The sequence below is a fragment of the Carassius gibelio genome, chromosome B15, assembly GCF_023724105.1.
Source record: "Carassius gibelio isolate Cgi1373 ecotype wild population from Czech Republic chromosome B15, carGib1.2-hapl.c, whole genome shotgun sequence".
Classification (NCBI taxonomy): Eukaryota; Metazoa; Chordata; class Actinopteri; order Cypriniformes; family Cyprinidae; genus Carassius; species Carassius gibelio.
In genome coordinates, this window is record NC_068410.1 from 10,622,004 (window position 1) to 10,644,648 (window position 22,645).

Here is a 22,645-nt window from a genome sequence, read left to right on the forward strand (position 1 = left end):
GTATGATGCCTCACCCCTTTATTAAGTCACCGTTTGACAGCGGGCACGCATCGCGCATGCGTAGAGCAAACAGACGTGAGCAACCTCGAAGACGCCGCGCGCACATCTTCCTATGTGCGACGGCACCCGATGATGTGAGTTTGGCTGATAGCTTCTCTTACATCTTGTGTTCCTGGACCTTGAATGGCGCTGGTCACCGTACAGCGGTCGCCAACCCCTAGTACAACCTCTAGTCCATGCGTGTCGGTGAGTTTCTTATCCGTTTCACCAGTTTGGTTCTACTTATTAAATGATTTTTCCATGTCCAAGCTAAAGCAGCAGCTAGGGTGTTCACTCGGTCTGCGCATGCGCAGAACGGTACTGAGCTTATCAGTAGTTGATAATGCAACTAGCCGCTTTGTTCTGTTTAAACGTTCGTAATTTAATGCTTGATATGTTTAATGTTATTTTAAAAACACTAAAACTTTACTCCTTTAAAGTTGGCGAGTTATTAGGTAGGAAAAGCGGTCGCTTTTTTGTAGGTTGATAAGATAGTTTTGTTAGCTTGTTGCTAGCTGCTGATCTGCAGTACATATTCAGTGACATCTGGACTTCTGAAACTGTATTTTACTGCATTGTCATTCTGATGCATTTGATTAATATAATTAGATCGATTATTAAATAATGGGGACGTTTAGTTAAACGCTTAGTTAAACCTGAAATATGGTGAAAGTACACAAAATACATAATTTAATGTTACGTTCCTAAAACTTCACATGTGTATTTTGTATATGTGTCATTTCACTGAGTGCCTCTGTTGAGGTTAAAGTTTTGCACTTTTGGAACAAATGTGTGGATGCTTTGGCCTGATCCAGTAACGCAGACTCTGTATTTTTCTCATGAACTGGTGCAATCTGATAAAGTAGCCCAGCCCTGTGGTTTCATACCACTTCCTCAAATAATTTCTCACAAACTCACTTTCACTACATTAATAAGATTTGAGGTTCAACATGAAATATATAATGTTTGTCTGTGTTGCACAGACTGACCACAAGTTGCCTCATCTTTTGCCCATGCCGGTTGACAGCTCAAAGAGATGCAGTGTAATGAGCTTTTATGCAAAATTGACTCATGCTTTGAGAGTTCCATCAATAAAAGTGTTGAAAAGGTGATTGTAAAAATTGTGACCGTAAGTCTGTATGTCTTATAGACACTATTTTGAGATCTGGACAACATTGTTTAGTTGAATACGTTTGCTGATGTAAAAGGGGGAGATGGTGCATGAAAAGTGGGTTAGTTCTGTAAAAGCCCACGTCACGTTTTGTCTCATCTTATGGTACACAATGAGGAATTTTCAGAGACAGACTCTCCCCATGGCATGAGATTCAAACCCTGCAGCCCATTTCTGTACCCAAAAGTATGATGCAACTCTGATAGTGTTTGATGTAAATAAATTAGATTTTTATAACGGTATAGCCAACTACTTGTATGAAATTGCAAATATAATTCAATCAAGTGTTTTATTGTTTCCTAACATTGAGAAAACCTGCCTCAACAAATTCACCTGGCCTAAAATCGTGTGTATATCTGGGTTAGCACTAGGCCACATAAAGGCCACAACCAAATTGGAAAATTAAGTTATGTGAGTGAAATGAGCTACTTTCCCCCCCATTACCAGCTGCCAATCATGTGACCCCATTGAGGCATCCATGTGAGTCATCTTGTGAGATGCCTCAAGGTTTTCCAGACAAAGTCCTCAGTGAACCTATCCCAGCGGGCCTTATTAGTATGCCAAGCTTGACGTCGGCTGTGATGTGTGTCCGCATGCAAACTTTACATGCTGTGAGCTTGTCTTTGGTTACCAAATTAGCCAGTTTCTCAAATAAATGCAAAGAGTTACATTGTTGTACATTTTCATATTATTAAAGCAATATATTTTGTCACAGACACCTTGAGTTCATGGCACTGCAGTGCAGTTTACACCGTTGTTTGCTATCTCAGCATATTTTTGTCAATAGCATATGGTGATTATAGTCTGACTTGTGCCTTCTACATCTTATTTACCATAAGCAGAGTTGTTGCCTGATCCCTGAGAAAAAGTACACTGGGATTGGTATTACTGAGACAGGCATCATGGATTAAACATAGGCCCTTTGTGAGCAGAGGAAGCCTGAAGCTTTGCAGTAATCACACATCTGCTTGTGAATTTTATGTGTGTATATGTGTTTGGCTTAGCTAGGAAATATGAGTGACAAGGTTTAGTTTTGAAAGATAACATGATAAGCAGGCTTGACTCGTCATCAGTATGTAGACAAAAGATTCTCCTCCATAATGAACCTGCAGATGGAGAAGGTATTTTGAATAAACAGCCCCTCTATTTATTTTTATTTTTTTTGGTAATGAGGTGTTTGTGGAATGCCTGTGCACATCTTTATGTTGGCCCCTCACCTATGATGATTTTTTTCCACAACTAAGTATTCTGAACAAAATGATTAATGCAACACTTTTGTTTTTGCCTCCATTTTTCATGAGCTGAACTCAAAGATCTCAGACTTTTTCCATGTACACAAAAGGCCTGTTTCTCTAAAATACTGTTCACAAATCTGTCTAAATCTGTGTTAGTGAGCACTCCTCCTTTGCCGAGATAATCCATCCACCTTACAGGTCTGGCAAATCAAGATGCTGTTCCTTAGGCTTGACTCAATAAAAGGCCACTCGAAAATGTGCCATAGTGGGAAGGTGTGTTATTCATGCTGCAGTTCACAGTTTGTTTTTACTAAACTTGAAAAGCATTAAATATTATAATTATTATTAGAATAGGCGTATTTAAAATGGAGGACACATTTTTGTGTATAAATTGTATTGTTTGCTGTCACTTTCTAAATTGCTAATAAAGTTTAAACGAAAAAAAATATTGGTTTGTCAGCCTGACGATGCAGAAAACTGTACAGGCAGGAGTACGGTTACAGTAAGTTGAGTGGGTTGAATTTGATGCTGGACCATCATAATCTAAGTAAATACTCAAGGTGTGACCACTTTTTCTGTCTCTTTCTGCAGGAGGCAGGCAGTGCTGAAGATGACCGACGCTCTCAGCCCAGAAGGTACCTGCACCTTTCCTCATCTCATGCATCAGCATGCTAAAATCCACATTTATGTCTTATATTTATGACAGTCTTTTTTGAGGAAAGGGATCATATTACTTTTTTAAATTCAGTTTATGATATGCAGTATCTCCACCAGGGGGAGTATTCTGAACAGTACATGACTAACTAGCGGAACAAGACTTTAATATTCAAACCCTGCCACATTTTCAGCATTGATGTTTGTTTCAAGTTCAGAATGGGGAGCCGCATTGTTTGATCTGCCTGTTTTGGTCAGATGTAGGCTTAGTGAAGAAATCAAATTAAAGTAAGAGTGGAAATTGACCTATGATTTCATATGATGTCACAAACAGTATATTTTACTGAAAAAGAAATACAAAATTTGATGATTAGTTAGGTATTATGTAAGTGAAACCATGAAGATGGTGTCCTGTGACTACCTTTGTTAACATGACTGTGCAATCCAGTACACTACAATATTTGCATGAATATCAGTTTTCTGTATCTGAGGTCAGCGACATTTGTGTATTTTAGAGTACACACGTATGTAAGTGACATGATCAGACCTGTTTGTTTTGCAACTGTTTCTTGTTTTGGATTATTCAATTCTTTCACGCGATCACTATTGTGGTTTATGCTAAATTCGACATCAAATGCGAATCTATGCATAGATTCCCAGACAAAATTAGATTTCTGCAGAATTGTAATGGCGTCATTCAAAAATCTATGCATTTTCTACACAGTGTGTCCATTTGCTTATTTTAGCTAATTTAATGATGCTAATAAAAACTAATAAAATTGTAGTACTCTACATTTTATCATATTTAACTCCATTTCCCCAAAAAAGTAGGGCAAGTCCAAAAAAATATTGACGACTTTGACATTCAGTCATTCAGTATATGTTTTGTTAATATCTGTGTGGTTCAGATACTCCGTTATCACTTACAGTAATGTGAAGCTGTTTTTGCACTGATAGCAGACTTATTATATTATGAATAAATCTGGTATCAGTGCAAAAACAGCAGATTGTACTTTTGCAATTACACACACATTTGCAAATTTTATATATATGTGTGTATATATATATATATATATATATATATATATATATATTTGTGTGTGTGTGTGTGGGTGCGTGCAATTGCAAAAGTACATGATTGTGAAGCTCTGTAGCACATGGTTGACAGCGTAGGGCTTTCATTAGAGGTTCTGGACAGGGTTCAGACTCCGATCTAATTTAAATCATAAGAATCCTGGTGGACTGATAACTATTCAAGCTTAGTTATGCAACACTGTTTGGCTTGTTGAAATCATCTGGGAGGGTCTTACATGACATCAGCCTTTTGTTTGTGTAGTATCCAAGACAAAAACTAGAACCCTCAGGTCAAGCTTACAAGACACCCCAAAACTTGGCACCCTTAATGCTGTGCCACACATGTCTTCAATTACACGGCATGTTAGGTAATCCTATGACGAGTATGATGTCATTTCTTTTCGATATTCTCATATTTCTTTGCTTTGTATGTATTTTCATTTGCCCCATTGGCACCCCCATGCAACAACCTGACCCTGGATTATGTAACATTTGGCCTGTATTAAAACTATATTTTGCTGTGCACAATCACTTAAGATTTCAAGGGGTGCAGAGGGGATCTGCAGCACTCTCAGGAACATAATATAAACATAATGCTTTTTCTAATGCTGCCATGTACGTTAAAATTCTAAAGTTCTGGGTCTGTAGGATTTTTGATCTTGGTTTGAAAATACAGTCACAGTTTTTTATTGTTTTTTTTTTTTACTGTCGCTTTATTAATTTCTTTCAGGAAAAAAAAAGGTTGTAGCTGCTAAAGAGATTTTTGAATCTGCATGTCTGGATTGTGGTACATATTAGCCGGACCGTCATCAATATTTGCATTTATTTTATTTATTTTTTTCTAGGACTATTAAGTCATAACAGGCCTACTGTGCATTTATTGTGTTTTTTATTGGACTATTTGGTCTTAGCTGGCCTGCAATACATTTGCTTTATGCACTGGCCTCATTCCAGCAGCTCAAATTAGTCTTGGGGTTGGAGAAGGGGGTGGTTAAAGAGAAAGCAGGAAATATAGGCACCAGGAAACAGAATAGAAAAATAGATCCAGCTTATGGAGAAAACCTCTGAGAAAATTAAGGCTCTGCAGGGGTCAAAGCAGTGTGGGCCAACAGGTTCTTCTGGACCACGTACAAATATATATTTATGCATGTGTGTGTAAATTATTTCGCTTTGATGACTGTTAGTCACAGGGGTGGGCAAAGCAAGTTTATTCATGCTTGAGTTTCTCTCATTTCACCTAGATTTCTTACCAGGTCAGTTGTAAATATGTCAACCGGTAGAGCTATAGTGCCATGCTATTTATAATGTTGTATTTTTGCTGCATAATTTAATGCAGACAGCTGCCTTCAGTGTAGATAATGTTAAAATGTAGTTATAAATTTGGTTTAGACGCATTGAGATGCACCACACGTGTCCAATGTGAATCACACACGAATGCTTCTTCTTCTAATATAAAATATTAAAATATATATGATTATTAGATTTTTGTTTTTTATTTTATTAAATGTATTAAAAGTATATATTTTTAAATAATTAAAATAGATAAAGATAATTTTTTTCTGTAAAGTATTTAATTCACTGGCATAAAATTTCATCAACAACTACTGTGTTGTGAAAAACACTTACTGTTACTGTAAAATAATGACTCATAACGCAATATATGATTTTGGTCATACCGCCCACAGGATTTCCCATGTGGCTGACCATTTTTTTACGGAGTAGGAATTGGTATCAGACACATTCCCAGCTCCAAGTATAGGAAACAGCTGGCTCTTAAGAACACTGAAGTTCTGAAATGGGGGTAATCAAGGGAGCATCCATAATCTTGGAAGCAGTAGTGACCTTTTCCAGGACATTGCATGCAAGACACAGCCGTTGCACAACAGGGACTTATAATTTTGTAAACATGACATGACAAAAGCAACATCTCAAATTACCAGCCAAGAAAGTCAAATGGGAAAACTCTGATATAAATACAAAGTAGCTTACACAACTCTGAGTGTGCTAATAGGCCAGAGGTGTTTTTTTTTTTTTTTTTGGATAAGGCTTCAGATGTTATGTGCCGTCAAAAGAGCAAATGCGGTGGAAATCGGAATGTGAAGTATTGTAATTTAAGGAAATGAATGGGTTTGTTTATAGCATCTTGTGATGCAATCAGCTTTAAACACAGAGTCTACGTCATGCATTCACACGTGTGGCAGACCTGTCTTTGATTTAGATTTAAGTGTGTTTACATAAAATACACTTAGACATGTATAATAGTGAGCTCTAAACAAGCAGTCTTGATGTTTCTTTGAGGGAACATAGACTAGTATCTCAATATTGATTCCCACCAGTCCAACTTTAATTTGCATTTGGTCTCTGTACTAACTGATGTTTATCTATCAAACACAGACATCTTGTCTGTATTACACTGTTCCTCTTTCAAGCCATCACACAAATGTCTTGACGAAGTTTAGTGGTCTACTTAAGGCTTTTATTGAGACATACATGGGAATTGCAGTGGTGTGTGTTTAGTTTACAGCTCACATTGCTTTAAGTCTCCAAAGATGATGAAAAATATCTGTGATTTAAATATGAATGTATGAATAACTTGTTGTGCGTAAGAACTCACCCGGATATTTAGATAAGAGATTTATTGTGTTTGTCATGTTGGGCTTTTTAAACAAGACTGATTTTCCCATAGGTCTGGGTCAGGTAGGGTGACCATATGAGCCATTTTCCCAGGACGCGTCCTGGCTAGGATTTCTATATAGCCTAAAACATCCTAAGTAGTTTATTGACCAAAGGCTTTGATTAAAACATTTCTCAAGAGGGTCTTAAAAGAGCATAAAGGTGAATCTCACAAACCTGTAAAGAAACATTCCAAAGTTTTTTGTTTTTGTTTTTTACCTCAAAATAAAATAAAAGGTAAAGTTTTTTATGTAAATTATATGTATGCATCTTGGTATTAATGGTTTACATTTACAATATGCCCGGAAGACACTAAAGTATAAATTAGAAATGTACTTTTTTAAAGCAAGCAAGTAAAGCAAATAAATAAATAAACAAACCTTTCTATTTTGGTGCTAAATTTGACCTAGACATGTTTTGTAAGATTTACCCGGAAACAACCACCCATAAAAGTAAGATCGTTGCCTGTTTAAACCTGGCCTGCTAAATTTATTTATTTTCCCCTGTTCCAACATTATTTTTAAACCTCCTATTCATAGAACGACTTGACTGCCCATGGAAAAAAAACTGTCTGATCTGAAGGATGCACTGAAGTGCACCCCAGACTCTGATTTCGCAGCTGAGGTTGTTATCAGGCTCGTCGCTGTGTCGTTGCGCGGGTGTCTAAAGTGTCGGCCGTCTGTGGAGTCCTGCAGTGGACCCTTCCTGAAGCACATGTCAGCAGCTCCTCCTTCCCTCTGTTCAAGCATTAGTGCGCCGCACCGCAGTTCTTACAGACTGAGTGATTGAAGAGGCTCGCCGGATCATGCTAAAGCAAATATACATGTAGATTTTGTTTTGTAGCTTTATACGTTTTCATTTGTTGTTTTACGCCTGTTTAGGGGCTGTGTTTACCGGGTTTAAAAGAAACGGTTAACTTTTTGAGACTGTTTTGTTTGTTTTTATTAAATATTACGCTATTTTAAGGCCACGTTGGTTGCCTTTTAAGGCCTGATGGACGGGTCATTTTAATACTATTTAGCATACTGGACAACTCATTTATCACCCGATTTATTTATTTATTTGGGGTAACTTGTATTATTCGGGGAAGAATAATGTCTGTAGAAGGGTCTGTCTAAGGATATCCGGCTCTCTGGTCCTCCGTCATGACCCTGGAGAGTGTGGCGGTCACGGAGAGCTCCTCTGCCCGGGGATTCTGCTCCTGCTGCGGGGCAAAAATCATGCCGTACTTCTCCGACAACGCGGTCGCTTCTCAAAACCAGATCAACCAGCTGTAAGTAAAGTTAATCGTATTCACCGCATTTACGAGCCTAGTCGTCAAACCTTACGCACTGAAGTCTTTATTAGTCTTGTTTGTTTTTATCACTGCACTGACTTTTCTCACGAATGCAAGTGGTTACGGTAAATAATACACTGCGAAATGCTTCGCGTCACATCTGGAAGCAGAAGTGGATGTTTCTCAAGCCTTTGTGACGTATCTGTGTGTGTTGTGAAAGATGACAGTAGAGCGGTGTGATTCACCAAACTGTAGATGAGGTTAAATGATGAGTCGTACTAAAAGCGGGCCACAGGGTTTTACCTTAACCATATAAAGTCATGAATACATTGTGATGGCTCTTGTACTTTTTTTCGGGAATCCAACATAAGTAGAGGCGATCCGTAATGGCATGTTTTAGTTGTATTGTTTGTTTTATGTTTAAATAATTAAAATAAAAACAGAAGTGTTAAAAAGTTTGTGGCTCACTAAGAATAAGTACTTTGCTGAATAAAAGTATTCATAAAACAAAATCTTACTGACCCCAAAATAGTGTATAATTTTCATTGACTTTTTACATTTTTCATTTAACTGCAGTGTTATTTGGTAGCTTCTCATATTGAAAAATATATGAACGAACATAAGGCAGTTTGATTTGTTTGAGTTGGAGTTGTTATTCTTTAATGTTTCAAGGATCGAGATCAGATCATGAGGTCTTTGATGCAAAGACCAAGTGTAAATGTTCTCCAAGCTGATAGGTAGCAATGTGTTTTTAGGAAGTAGCTCGAGACACATGCAAAAGATGTGATTTGGCTAAGTGTAAATGCATGAATTTGCTCTTTGAAGTTTAGGATCTCCAAAGAAAATGAGGTGCATTACAACTGTTGCCACTGGTATTGTTAGAGTTAATTTTGTAGAACTTGAGCTGGGTCAAGTTCTGCATAAACTTTCCCGTCAAGCATTTGTACCATTATAAAAAAAAGTGAACTCAGTTAAATTTGCATGTTGTGTGGGTATTGCAGATATGACGGGTATCTTTTCTGTTTTGTAAGTGTGATGTACAGTATGTACCCCATCAGATAGCAATCGATTAATATGCATGAAATTACCAAATGTAAAATCTTTTTGAAGATTGACACATTTGACTTTCCATTCAGGATTTTATATTTATATATTTATTTATTTATTTTTGCTCTGGCAAGATGCCAGCATTAATTATGAAAACATGTTGATGGATCTCACAACAAACCTGTAGCCAAACTGAGCTCTTACGTCATTCGTTGAATTAGATTTGAATTTTTTTTTTTTTTATCACTCGCATAACAATGTAGTTTCGACCACAGCTTTTGCATACTTCATGTCCAAGACCCCAGACAGTGTGAAACCTCAAAGTGAACATTGTGCACTAAATCCAGTTGCTGTACACCCCAGCATACTGTGTAATCTGTAGAGTCAGGCCTAAACTCAAGTTGATTTGTTTTTTTTTATGTTTCAGTGCATAGAACAGAGATATATGACTTTGTTTTTAGACTACTGACAAATGTCAGGTGACTGCTTAGTCCAGTGTTTCCGTTTTCCTTCTTAAGCAGAAGAATCAGTACTGCTGTAATTTATATTGTATTAGTAGGAAAGACTTGATCACTGGGGTGGAGTTCTGTTTTATCTTGCGAACAGTAGATTTGCTTTGATCTGTCAGATAGGGCAGATGATACCTGATGGGAATTACTGTGATAATATTTAAGCATATAAAAACCTCCATTACTCCTCATACACTGCCAAGGCAAACAAAGCTAAGACTAGGTCTGTGTTTGTCAGTGAGCTTTAATGATTAACTTGGGAAATTACAGGTGTGATGTACTGGAAGGAAGTTGAGTAGTGTGTTAAAACTTGCCACAGAATTGTTTGCCTTGACTTCAAACACTGTGACGTAGAGAAGCTAAACAAATTCCAGGGAAAGTTAAATATGCACTTGATTGCTTAAAGGTTGCCAATGTTATGGGGAAGTCTGAAATAGTTCGTTGAAATATAGGGTGTAACTGGTTTTGTAAAATTGCTTCCTCCTAACTCTTAAAAATTGTGTTGAATCATCAAAACCCAGCTGAGATGATGCTAAAAATTGTTTTTAAAGCAATAAAATACTAAGTATTGACAACTAGGCTGTATAAGCTATTATTTAACATAAAGAAACGGTATAACATAACTTGTTTAAACACATCCGTTGTTTATGGCTATAACTTCTATATGAGAAAACAAATCATGATGTATGTTTTTATGATTGCTTATGTGTTTGTACAGCACTTTGTTCAATGACAAGTTGTGTAAAAGTGCTTAATAAATAAATAAGGAAAGGAAGGAAATCAGAATTTGGGAAACTGGATTTATGTCCGTGTTATTTTAGCATTATTTATGTGCTATTATAGTTTTAGTAGTTTTATTGAACTTATTTCAGTTAGCTGCCAAGCAAACATTTCAAGTTTTCAAGTTGATCTAAAATTTATTTTTATTTTTGTATTTTTTCAGCTTTATTGCAGTTGCCGGAAATTAGTTGATATATTTTTAGCTTTAAGTTCAAATTTCAATGACAGGACTATAGAGTCCAATAAAATAATTAACAGGCTTGTATTTAATTACACCTCAGAAAAAGCAACTCTTTTCTCCAAATTGACTTAATTTCTGCTGCTAACACAATCTTATTTTGTACTCTTCTTGTGAAGTGCTTAAACACTTTTTTAAAATTATTATCAATATATTGCTTAAAACTTAAAAATATAATCTTACACGCCACAATGTTTGAATTCATTTCATACTTCCAAAAGTGGTTTCTTTGGCCTCATTCACTGACATTTCTTCTCTGGATTGACCCTTCACCAGAACCCCCTCCTCTCTCCTCAGTCTAGTCAGTATGACTTCAATTGGTTACCCATGTGCACCAATCAGAAAGCAGGACTGTGAACCAGAATAGTGCCTTGCCATCTTATTTAATTTTAAAAACTAGGGCTGTAGTCAAAGTTTTACCCTAGTGTTTGATTGTCCTCATTGGTGTTTTCCAAACCTTTCTCTATCTTCACATATCTCTCGTTTTGTCTATTTATGTCTCTTTATTAGTGGCAAGGGGCCTCATTTCTGTCTCAGAAGGTGACAGAATGCCATCTCCTGCTCTCGCTCTGAATCTCTCAGGCCTGAACTCATAAGGCCTTCAGCCCGGGCCTATATTTATCCCCTCCCTAGTGGGAGAGCGACTAATATGGCCAGGGACAGGTGGGGGTCAGGCATCTTCAGCTTGTTGCGTGGCTCTCAATGGCCCCTTACATAGTGATGATTGTGTCTGTGCCCTAACAAGTACTGTCCAGTGCTTCGTGCCAAAAGATGACCCTCCCACCCTCTTTCGTTCTATCTCTCCCTAAGCTGTGTAGACGAATGCAGCCAGGTCATCCGTTTCCTCTCTCTGAGCGATCTAAATTTTGTGTCGGCGTGGATGTTTATGCCCTTACATGTCTGCCTCGGTGAAATACCAGTTGGATCGCATGGCCCTGGTGCCCTCTCCGCTCCCTGCACACGGATACTGCATGACTTGTTCTGCGAAAACCAGCGTCAAAGCTTTTTGGACTTTAGTAGATTAGACTGCAGTTTGCACAAAGTAAATTGGTAATTAACCTGAAGTACTTTTGTTAAATGTAATACTCCATCTTAAATTGTTAAAAAAAAAATTGTGTATGAAGATTTTATGAAAATAATATATATATATATATATATTTATTTATAGTTTTAGATTTTATCTTAAAATATTTATTTGCAAACTACCAGACTAAAGATAATCTTTATCACACCCTGATGTTGTAATCAAATAGTTTGCATGCTTTCTGCACAAACTTACAAAGTTTTGCCCCAAACTCTCTTTCAGCTGTCGTGTTTGGTTACATGAGATGATATACAGTAGCTACCAACACTGTAAAAGTCCATCAGCATTCATTTACTCTGCCGTTTATTTTTAGGTTTGTAAAATTAGCCACTGCCCCAGTCTGCAGCTCATATCCCCTCATGTGCTGATAGATGATGCCTAAAGCATGAAAGTGCAAAGTGCAGAGCCTGGAGAGAGACTGTACTAAACTCTCACTTTCTGTCTCTCCGTCTGTCTGTCTGTCTTTTGGTTTTTATTTTTATTTTTTCATATCTAGCTTCCTGTAAGAGTATTCCATAAAGCATTCTCTTAGCCATACTAGTTGCAGCCACGGTCCAAAATAATTTTTTTTATCACACCTGCCAGTGGCAAGTGTGCCCTGTACTGGCCATGAAACTGTGTTTTGCTTATTTATTAAAATTCAAATTAAGTTTAAAATGTGATTTATTCCTGTGAAGGCAAGGCTGAATTTTCAGCAGCCATTGCTACATTCCATGATTCTTGAGAAATCATTCTAATATGCTTATTTGGTGTTCAAGAAACATTTATTCTAAATAGATTCTTTTCGGAATAGAAAGTTTAAAAGAACAGCATTTATTTTAAAAGGAATTTTTGTATATATAAATGTATTTTTGATATAAGTGTCTGTCAAACTGTCGCTTATGATCAGTTGAATGCATTATAATTTGTTTTCTTTTAGAACCAAAGTCCCAAAAGGGATCAGTACGATTTTATTACAAAAACATGAAACCACTTTGTCTTGAACAAATATTTTTCATTTTAGTGTTTGCATGTTTTGTATAGTGTAAAACACCTTTTTTGTTTTTTGCTTTATAAAATTTTGTTTCCTAATAAAGTTCAAATAATTTTTTTTATAATTTTCAAATTAATAAGTGGTAGTTTTGGACCCTGGGGCAAACTATAAAAGAGAGAGGCCATGACATAGACAGGAGGCTAAAAAACCGACACTAGAGAAGGGAGGAAACCGCTGGATCAGGGGTGACTGGGATGTGGGAAATGAGCCCCATTGAGCCTGATGTTTTTTTCCTTTGTGTTTTTATTCGGGGTGTGACTGCCCAGGGCTTCTCGCGTTCCCTCTATTCTGCAGTCCTTCCTCCCCCAAAATTCTGAGACTGAGAACTAGTTTCTACAGAATGTCCCAGATTCCGAGTTGGACATAAAAAGTCCAGAGCCTGTGGCATGTGATACAGGAGCAGCAGTTTATGAGCGTGCCCTCGGGTCGCTGTACGTGTTGATTTGAAGGTGTTGCTTCGTAATGACAGCTGTTACAGGTCAAACGTCGCCCGCTCTGTTACCGAGCCTCTGCTGGGCAGAGGCCATAGTCAAACTGATAAACTACAGCATCTCCATAGTGATTTCTGGAAACAGTCTCTCTCACACTCGGCATGAGCCGCTTCATTTATTTCACAATGTCACTCTGCGGTCTCTATGAGTGCATTTTTTGCTTCACTGTGGCTTTCAGATATCACACATCTGTACCATTTAAAATCTGAATGTTGACCATTTAACTACCTTTTCTATATTATTATCATATGTATAATAATAATCTTTCTCTCTATTTGTATTTTTGTCATCAGTATCAGCGAGAACTTCCTAACCGTCAAAGGTGCCGCCCTCTTCCTCCCGCAGGGAAATGGCTCCTCCCCTTCTTCAGCACCCCGCATTACACAGCGGCGGAATAAACACACAGGTATGAAAAGGCTCTCTTGACACATTCATTGTGTGATTCTCCATCTGTCAGATGCAGCTCAATATAATGGTTATATGGAATCAGTTATTGACTCTGTTTTGAGTTTTGCTTTGAGCTATACTATATGGCAATACGTAAGACCCTGGAGATGAAGGACATTTCATCACTGAGGAATATTTTTGTGCATGCATTTGCATTCATTTTGATAGACAAACCGCAGTGCCTGCAGATAGACAGCATTGATTTCATTATGAGTCCCATTAGCTTACAGGAATGCATTATGAAGGGGAACTAGGAACTGTCAGACAGTCAGTCAATAGGAACTGTCAGTATTCTTTAACCTTTTTTTAATAACAAAAGTATGTAATGATATACAGTGTTTCCAAAAACATCTTTGGCACATTTGCCACACTTACATTTTATTGCATTAGATGACAATATATCAAATTTAGTATGCATTTCCTTTTTTTATTATTATTATAAAAGTTGCAAAAACGCTTTAAGCAACTCTCATTAACCTTTCTTGTATTTAATTCTCCAGTTTGTTTTAATATTTCTATTCCTGATTTACAAACTCGAGCTAATCAAACTCGAGCCTGACAAAGAACATTTGTCTCATGTGGGAGGAAGTGAAATTGACCTCTGAGTAATTTAGATTATTAGCTCACCCAAAAAATTAACATTTTTGTCATCATTTATTCACCCTCATTTCGTTCTAAACCTGTATGAGTTTTCTTTCGTGTTGAACATAAAGGAATATATTTTAAAGAATTTGTAAGATCCAAACGGTTGTTGGTCCCGATTGACTTCCAGAGTATTCCTTTAACTGTAGTATGCAAATGTCACAGCAGTAGTATCTGGGAAGTTTATGGTTGTTGAATGGTTCATTCGCAGGTGACCTTCAGCAGCATTTGCAGACCATGTTCACCCTGCTGCGTCCAGAGGACACCATCCGCCTGGTAATAACTACCACCATTCAGACATTATAAATCAAAACACAGGCAACAGAATGCTGATCGAGTCTCTATCACAGGCTGTCCGGTTAGAGAGCGCCTACACCCTACATACACGGTACATGGTCATCGTCTCCACCAATGGTAGACAGGACACTGAAGAAAGTGTGGTTCTGGGAATGGACTTTGGCAATTCAGAAAGGTCATTATAATGCAGATGCTTTGATACATTCATTTTTCATTTGCTGCTCTAGAAGGGTGGTGCTCAACATGTGATCATGTGTTTCCTGTAGCACTTGCACAGTTGGGCTGGTTTTACCCTTGTGGAGCGATACGCTTATACACTTGGATGGAGATGGGTGAGGCATAATTTTCACACACAAACCAAGTTCTGCATTTTTTAGCACAACTTTTACAAAGTGTTCAGACTGAGCATGTTGTATTCCTTTTTTTAGTGGCTTCAGTGTGTCCACCGTTAACCGAGTCCATGTCTTCAAACCGGTCTCGGTGCAGGCCATGTGGTGAGTGTCTAGAAAGACAGCTTTTTTCACATTCATAATTTTTTTTTACTTAGTGTTAATGGATTTTCTCTCTCGCACATACTTGCAGGTCAGCCTTGCAGTCCCTGCATAAGGTTTGCGAGGTGGCCAGATGTCATAACTACTACCCGGGGAGTCTATTCCTGACCTGGGTCAGTTACTATCAGAGCTGTGTGACCTCCGACCAACACTGCATCAATGAGTGGAACGCCATGCAAGACGTCCAGTCTCACCGCGCAGACTCGCCTGTGCTGTTTACTGACTTGTGAGTTGTATACATGTATACATAAATACACACACGGTACATATTTTGAAAATATTTACATGTATATACATTTATATTTATATTCTTATATTTTAAATGATATACAAGTATATTTAATATATAAACATAACATATTTATCTTAAGTATATACATGTATGTGTTTGTATTTATATATAAATAAGTATACACGTATATATTATGTAAACAAAAAATTTACATTTTGGATGCAATTAATCGCGATTAATCATTTAACAGCACTTAGTAAAAAACACATTTTTTATCAAAAATAAATGCAGCCTTAAAAGTAGCCTTGGTGAACAAAAAACTTACCAACCCCAAACTTTTGAATGATTTTGTAGTTCTCACTTTTTTGTTTTGCTCTGGTGTTGTGGAATATGGGTCAATGTCCTTATTAAGCAAGGGAATTGTTATTGTGCTTTCCATATTTATGGCCAAGTTAATGTTTACAAAACTTAAAGTCAATAATGTTGAATTGCAGTGTTTTTTGCTTGTAAATCAGTCCTTGTTTTTGGAAATGTGAGACGTGCATGTGGTTGTCTGATGCAAGCTCAGTTGAATAGGCCAGGAGGGCAAGTTTGCATCAGAGCAAGACAAGAAGGCATGGCCTTCCCTGAATAGAACGACATGTTATTGCCTAATTGATGAGATGAACTTTGATGGTGTAATCTTTCTAAGATGTTGCCTAGACTGTGGGGGGAATTTCCCCACAGTCAGAGGCATTTCCACGTGCATGTGTTTTTAAAATGCATGACTCTGGCTGCTTGCTTTTTATAGCTCCACGCTGAGATAGATTGATTTACAGTCGGAAAAATGGGTGGGATAGATAGTGGCGGATGGATGGAAACAGGTGGCTTGAGAAGGGGAGTGAAAATTGTCGATCTAGTTGATATTTTGTGAACCTGAAACAGGGCAACAAGGTTGAGCCATAGTTAATGTTTTCCTCGAGGTGAGAGGTCTTATCTATTCCTTTGAGACATCCTGTGCCCATTGAATGAATTTGATTAACTGACACAGCTAAGGTAGTGTAATGTGGGTGCTTTACATACACATATGAATATGATGGGATTGTAACTCTACACTGTCATTATTTTTTGAATGGTCAATCAAACTGGCATGTGTAAACACGTTTAACTTTCCCACATTGGGGCTTTTTGCCCCTCGGATTGTCAAACCCATTGCCCTCATGCACCGCTACCAGCTGAAGGTGTTGACCTACATTAGCAATGTGTTTTTAAGGTTACTGGTAGTGATTAAGAAAACAGTTCAGTCCCCTGGGAACCAATCAGTGCTTGTGTTGCTATCAGTGAAGAGACACTTGTCCCATGGTGAACCCAACACCAGAGGCCTAGGGATGATGCACATTTACCATTTGCACGTTGCATATTACAACAAGCTGGGATTTGATTTCAATTTTTTTGTTTAAATCACGGTTGAGGTCTTCGGTTTTTGTGAAGCCATACTCGAACAATTCAACTCAGACATACAAAGAATCATATGAGATGAGACACACCTCACATTGAGACTAAACTGGATGATTTATGATTCTGGGTTTCATGTATACAGGCCAACTGAGAGAGAGCGCACAGAGAGACTGATTAAGACCTGTTTGAGAGAGATCATGATGCAGAAGGACCTGGAGAACGTCACTTCGAAAGAGGTACAAACAACCATTGTGCATATTGTATGCAACCAAGTAAAACCAAATAAAATCTTGATGGTTTATATAATACCAGTCAATTGTGAGGTTCACATCAAAAATTGGTAACGTGTTGGATAATAACTTTTCTATTCAGATTCGCACGGAGCTAGAGATGCAGATGGTTTGCAACCTGCGGGAGTTCAAAGAGTTCATCGATAATGAGATGATTGTCATCCTGGGCCAGATGGACAGCCCCACCGAGATCTTTGACCATGTCTACTTGGTTGGTCTCTCACCCAGTTGTCTATACTCTTCACTGAAGAGGACTAATCTACTGTGGACTTTTAAAACAGGGTTGTCCAGTCCTGCTCCTGGAGGGCAATTAGCCTGCAGAGTTTAGTTGCAACCCCAATTAAACTTAATCAACGTCTTCAGGCGTACTAGATACTTTAAGGCAGATGTTTTGGGGCAAGTTAGAGCTATTCTCTGCATGACACTGGCCCTCACATAGCAGTTTTGGACATCCCCCGCTTCAAGAGTAGCAAATTTAATGTTCGAATTCTGTTTGTGTTTTCAGGGTTCAGAGTGGAATGCTTCAAATCTTGAGGAGCTTCAGAACAGTGGGTAGGTGACGTTATTATTCCAGGCCTCTCTTTTTAAACAAATACATCCTCTCGGCTGCATGCAGTCATTGTTAATCTTACCACCCCCACTTCCTCAGGGTTCGCTACATCCTGAATGTGACGAGAGAAATTGACAATTTCTTCCCCGGACTTTTCGAGTATCACAACATCCGAGTATATGACGAGGAGGCCACAAACCTCTTGGAGTATTGGAATGACACCTATAAGTTCATTTCCAAAGCCAAGTATGTAGAAAGACTGCTTCTGCTTTTGACAGTTCAATCCATCCATTCGTCGTTCCCGGTAGTGTGCTATAATGAAACTCTTGTCATCCAGGAAAGCTGGGGTGAAGTGTCTAGTGCACTGTAAGATGGGGGTGAGCCGATCTGCCTCCACCGTAATAGCATACGCTATGAAGGAGTACAGCTGGGACCTGGAGAGAGCTTTTGACCATGTAAAGGAACGGCGCTCTGTCACCAAACCAAATCCATCTTTCATGAAGCAGCTTGAGGAGTACCAGGGTATCCTGCTAGCCAGGTATGGGCCACGCACATAGAGCATTAGGTCAGAATAAAGTTCCCTTCATCCCACACACACACTTGCCTTTTGAATAGACTTACTGACACACATTGACCTTAGGATTTCATGCAATTCTTTTTCTCTAAAAAGAAGGTCAGTAGGGATAAGCAAGGTTAAGAGTTTCCATTGAGTAAATGCTCTTTTGAATTAATACCATTGAGTTTCATCGGCATTGTGAGCTAATGCTACGCAGGTCTCTCCACATTCCTTTTGTTCGCAGCTTTTACTGTCATAATTGCTTTCGTGTTTGTATTCCCATTCACACACCCTTAACTATTTTTTTCGTTTGAAAGATGTCGCCGCCCTCTGTGATTCAGCCAACCTTTAATGTTTCCATCACATCAATGAAAGACGTTCATCTAACACTCTTGTGTCTCTTTCTTTCTCTTTTGCTTGCTAATGTTTTCAGCAAACAGAGGCATAACAAGCTGTGGCGTTCCCACTCAGACAGTGATCTGTCAGAGGCTCACGAGCCACTGTGCAAGGCACCACGCTCGCTGGACTGCTCGGACCCTCACAATAACAATGGTCCTCCTTCCATTCAGCAGATGCTGGGCATTGCTGTGATAGAGTCCCTTACCAATCCACAGTCTGCTGCTGACAACACTCATACCAATTTGGGCGAGTCGCCCTCTAAGCTGGCACATGAAGACCCCATTCTCCCGCCTCGTCCCAGGCAACGATCGGCCACAGTTGTGCCTGATCATTATATGGTGAGGAACTCTCGTTTGAACCTTGTGGTGAGCGAGCCTATTGCACGTCGCCATCCTCCTCCCTCTCTACATGTACTTTCACCAGAGGAGGGAGAGGGCAATACAACTTCAGACCTCCACGCCCAGTCATCTCACAATGTGCCTGAGCCAAAAACAGACTGTGTTGAGTTGTCCCCAAACACACCTGATCAGAATGACTCTTATCAAGTGTCAGAAACTTTAGAACTATCTCTGGAAAGCAATGTCAGTAAAGATGAAGGGAATCTGCCTTCTCCAAGCACGCCCGAGGCTGACAGCCCCTCAGGAGCCCCTGCGGTGTCCGAGCTGGACTCCAGTGATGATAACAACAACCCCAACACTGCAGATCTGGGAACAGCAGTGTCCTGCCTCAGCACAGATAGCATTGACTTCTTTAGTGCCAGAGAGAAATTCCTCTGCATGTCCCAGGATAGTCAGCCCGCTCGCTCGTATTCTGAAACAACCACTGTCTGGTCACCTCAGTCCAGATGCACCCCACCCTTGGCTGATTCCAGTGAGGAAGCTAATGAGGTAAGAGTTGGCCATCCCTTCAGAGATCATTGCACTTCCTGATTTATCATGCTTAAAGATGAATGATAAAACACACATGGGAATGACTCATTTATTAATCTAACAGTAAATGATAAAGGAAATATGTGCAAGCGACACCAGTACTACACTGCCTTCTACTGGTCTAGTCTAGAATTGCCTTTAAAGGGACAGTTGACCCAAAAATAAAAATTTGTCATTTACTCACTCACATGACAAAAAGTCTGACTTCTGTGGAACACAAAAGGACAAAATATTGGCTTTCAATAAAAATAAAAATAAACTTTATTATGGTATAGTGAAATGCATGGTGAAAATGTCCATTCTATTGTAGACTCAGAAGACTGGGAAATATAAAACTAAGTTGAATTTAAGACAAATGCAAGGGTACTTAAATGATGACATGAATGAAAGTATTTTCATTTTAAGGTGAACAGTTCTTTTAATGTGGTAACATTTACGTTAATGTGGTAAGCTCTCTTTGTTGAGAGTGAAATGGAACAATGTAATAATTACCTCTTGTAATTATTCCTTTTTGCTTTTCTCCTTCCTAGTGCCACACCCACTCAGAGACCAATAGCAATGCCGTGCCCCTCCTCCCTCACAATGACAACAGCGTGTGTGTGCGTCATATAGTTACTGAACTGGAATCCATATCACACACCTGCAGTCCACCACTGGCACGCAACTCGCCTCAAACATCTACACTGGAGGAGGTGGATGAGGAATCAGCTTCGGTTCCTCATTCTCCCCCTGACAGGCCCTCAGGATCCGTGCGCCGGGCCACCGAGCAGTTGGAGCTTATACTACGTCAGGGTCAAGAGGTTTCTTCCTCTCTGTCTCCTCTTTCTTCCCCATGCTTGGACGGTTCAGAGCCACACTCCAGTAAGCCAGAGGGCACTGCAGCTCTGACTTGCACTGAGCCCCAGAAGGCTCCAGATGGAAAACTTCATGACACCAAATTGCTCGATGATGAGGATTCTGGTATAATCCCTGATCCTTCCTTCTCAGTGTATTTTGAAGGGAGCGTTTCAGTGGAGGCTGACCAGATCACTTTGAACCCCACTCTTGAGCCCAGTTCTGGTTCTTCCTCTCTGTTGTGGCTAGAAGGGGTGACCGAGTTGGAGACCGACGTGGACGACCCGTTGAGACCCCATGTCCGACTGGCACATAGCAATGAGGACTTGCAAAAGATCCAGGAGACTCTTCGAGAGCTCCAGGCGTTTTTATATGAGGCTGGAGGACTGGAGTTGTGCACTGGACAAGTTGAGGAGAACCAGTCGCCTGAGGACAAGCAGGACTTGATAGATGGGGAGCAGCGATTGGAGCCCAAGGCACCTGCGATGTGGCAGAGAGCCATGGAAATCGAGGCCCGTATCAGACAAGCTGGACTCACACCTCCTTCGCTCATGAAGCGCTCTGCCTCACTCGCTAAACTGGACAGGCTAGAGCTATCTACTAATGACTTGAGTGACTGGGACTTTCACCCGGCAGTAACAGGGTTTCATCAACCCTCCTCTTCCTCTTTATCCACCTTTGACTCTTTGCCACTGAACCACAACCACGATGACGCCCATAAAAAGCAGCGTGTTCTACCTCAGAGTCCTTCTGCCCCGGATTCCACCCTTCAGGTGGAAAGGGCTGAAGGCTCCGCCCACCTCTCACCCTCATGCCCACATCAGACTCAAGTGGGTGGAGCCAATCCCCCTGAACACACCTCTGTCCAGCCTACCGTTTCGGTGTCCACGCGACAACATGTGAAGACTCACCCCATTCGTCGTTTCCGCAAAGCACTGGACAAGAAAAAGACAGTCACCGTTTTGTACAACACCATGTAACCACAAACTTTCACATGCTGGTTTTAGCCGCCGTGAAGGACTATCTCAGACTGCACCCAATTTAAGTTTCATTCAGTAAAGTCCAAGCTAAACTTATATGCTTAAGTGTATGCTACTGTAGGTGTGAATGAGGGGCATGTGTGAGCGAGTGAGTCTACGTCAGTTTTGTGTTCAGAAATCTTTCAGGTAGCAACTCAAACAAGGGGGTTGTTTCTTCAACATGCACTTTACTCTCTTGTTTTTCATTTTTATTGTTTTGTTTTTTTTAGATAGCATTTTTATTCGAATATTGTTTGCACTGTCTTGAACGGTAGAATTGACTGTATGTCTGAAAGCATGATTCTGTTTGAAACCAAGGTAAACTTGATAAACCTTTTTTTATCCTGTGCTTTAGCTGTGACTATTATAAAATAAAACTGCACTATTTTAATTATTTGTCAGTTATTCTTTCTTTAGACCGGTTAATACTTTTAGGATTGGTGGTAGAAGTTTGGTGGTGATGGTAATTATTATTATTAAAGTACTATTATAAATTTGTTTAATACTGTTTTCTGAATTTGGCTGAACAGAACAGAACGGTCTACCCTGCTTGTCTTTTAGTTCTGTTTGAACATTAGCGCCACAATGTGGTGAGAAGCACTACTGCATTACAATGTAATGCTGTGATTAGCTTAGGGATTGCTGTATGTGCGCAATACAAGCCTTTAAGCATTATTGTAACATTCAACTTTTTCTTGTAATTTAAGTTAATTGAAATGAGAATCATAATGTCTAACTAAGCCAATTAAGCATTCTGAAATCATTTTACAAAAAGCTATTTCAAAGGCTTTTAAAATATCTTGTAACATCCCTTTGTGGCCATTATATTGCTTTTCGCTTAGCTTACGAGGACACCCTTGATGCATATTAGTGAAAGTAATGAGAGACTAAGCATAATCTGTTTCACCAGAGTCCATTTTTAAGTGGCTATTATGTTTAAATATTCTCATCGTAGTACCTGTGCCGACTGACTCGGATTAATATTGTTCACTGGTGTTGAGTCACTACATAGCCAAAGCTTCCTCTAGTCTGCTGATTCATACTGGAAATGGACCAGTGATGCTTAAAACACTCCCCTGATAGTCCCAAAATAATCATAGGAATTAAGGTGTTTGAAGCATTTAGCAAATGGCAAAAAGCTATTTCAAATTATTGTTG

General features: G+C 39.2%; 1 protein-coding gene across 2 annotated transcripts; it reads left to right on the forward strand.

The window, feature by feature from the left end:
- Window positions 1–52: 52 nt before the first annotated feature.
- Window positions 53–21,878, forward strand: ssh2a (slingshot protein phosphatase 2a). 2 transcript variants are annotated; one of them, XM_052576220.1, is made up of 15 exons: window positions 53–246; window positions 3,037–3,080; window positions 13,598–13,710; window positions 14,605–14,669; window positions 14,744–14,865; window positions 14,957–15,022; window positions 15,119–15,184; window positions 15,273–15,467; window positions 17,053–17,146; window positions 17,283–17,411; window positions 17,706–17,752; window positions 17,850–17,996; window positions 18,088–18,288; window positions 18,740–19,592; window positions 20,165–21,878. In XM_052576220.1, the coding sequence occupies exons 1-15, from the start codon at window positions 184–186 to the stop codon at window positions 21,446–21,448; spliced, it is 3,489 nt and encodes a 1,162-aa protein (XP_052432180.1). In that variant the 5' UTR covers window positions 53–183; the 3' UTR covers window positions 21,449–21,878. The 2 variants fall into 2 exon arrangements, with proteins under 2 accessions (XP_052432180.1, XP_052432179.1); XM_052576219.1 differs by lacking the exons at window positions 53–246; window positions 3,037–3,080 and adding an exon at window positions 7,510–8,119.
- The last annotated feature ends 767 nt before the right edge of the window (window positions 21,879–22,645 follow it).

Excerpts from the sequence above, each read along its gene's own strand:
- ssh2a (XM_052576219.1), top strand. The coding sequence starts at position 7,992 with ATGACCCTGGAGAGTGTGGCGGTCACGGAGAGCTCCTCTGCCCGGGGA. Across the intron at positions 13,711-14,604 it reads GCGGCGGAATAAACACACAG|GTGACCTTCAGCAGCATTTG; the intron begins GTATGAAAAGGC and ends GTTCATTCGCAG. Across the intron at positions 14,866-14,956 it reads GACTTTGGCAATTCAGAAAG|CACTTGCACAGTTGGGCTGG; the intron begins GTCATTATAATG and ends TGTTTCCTGTAG.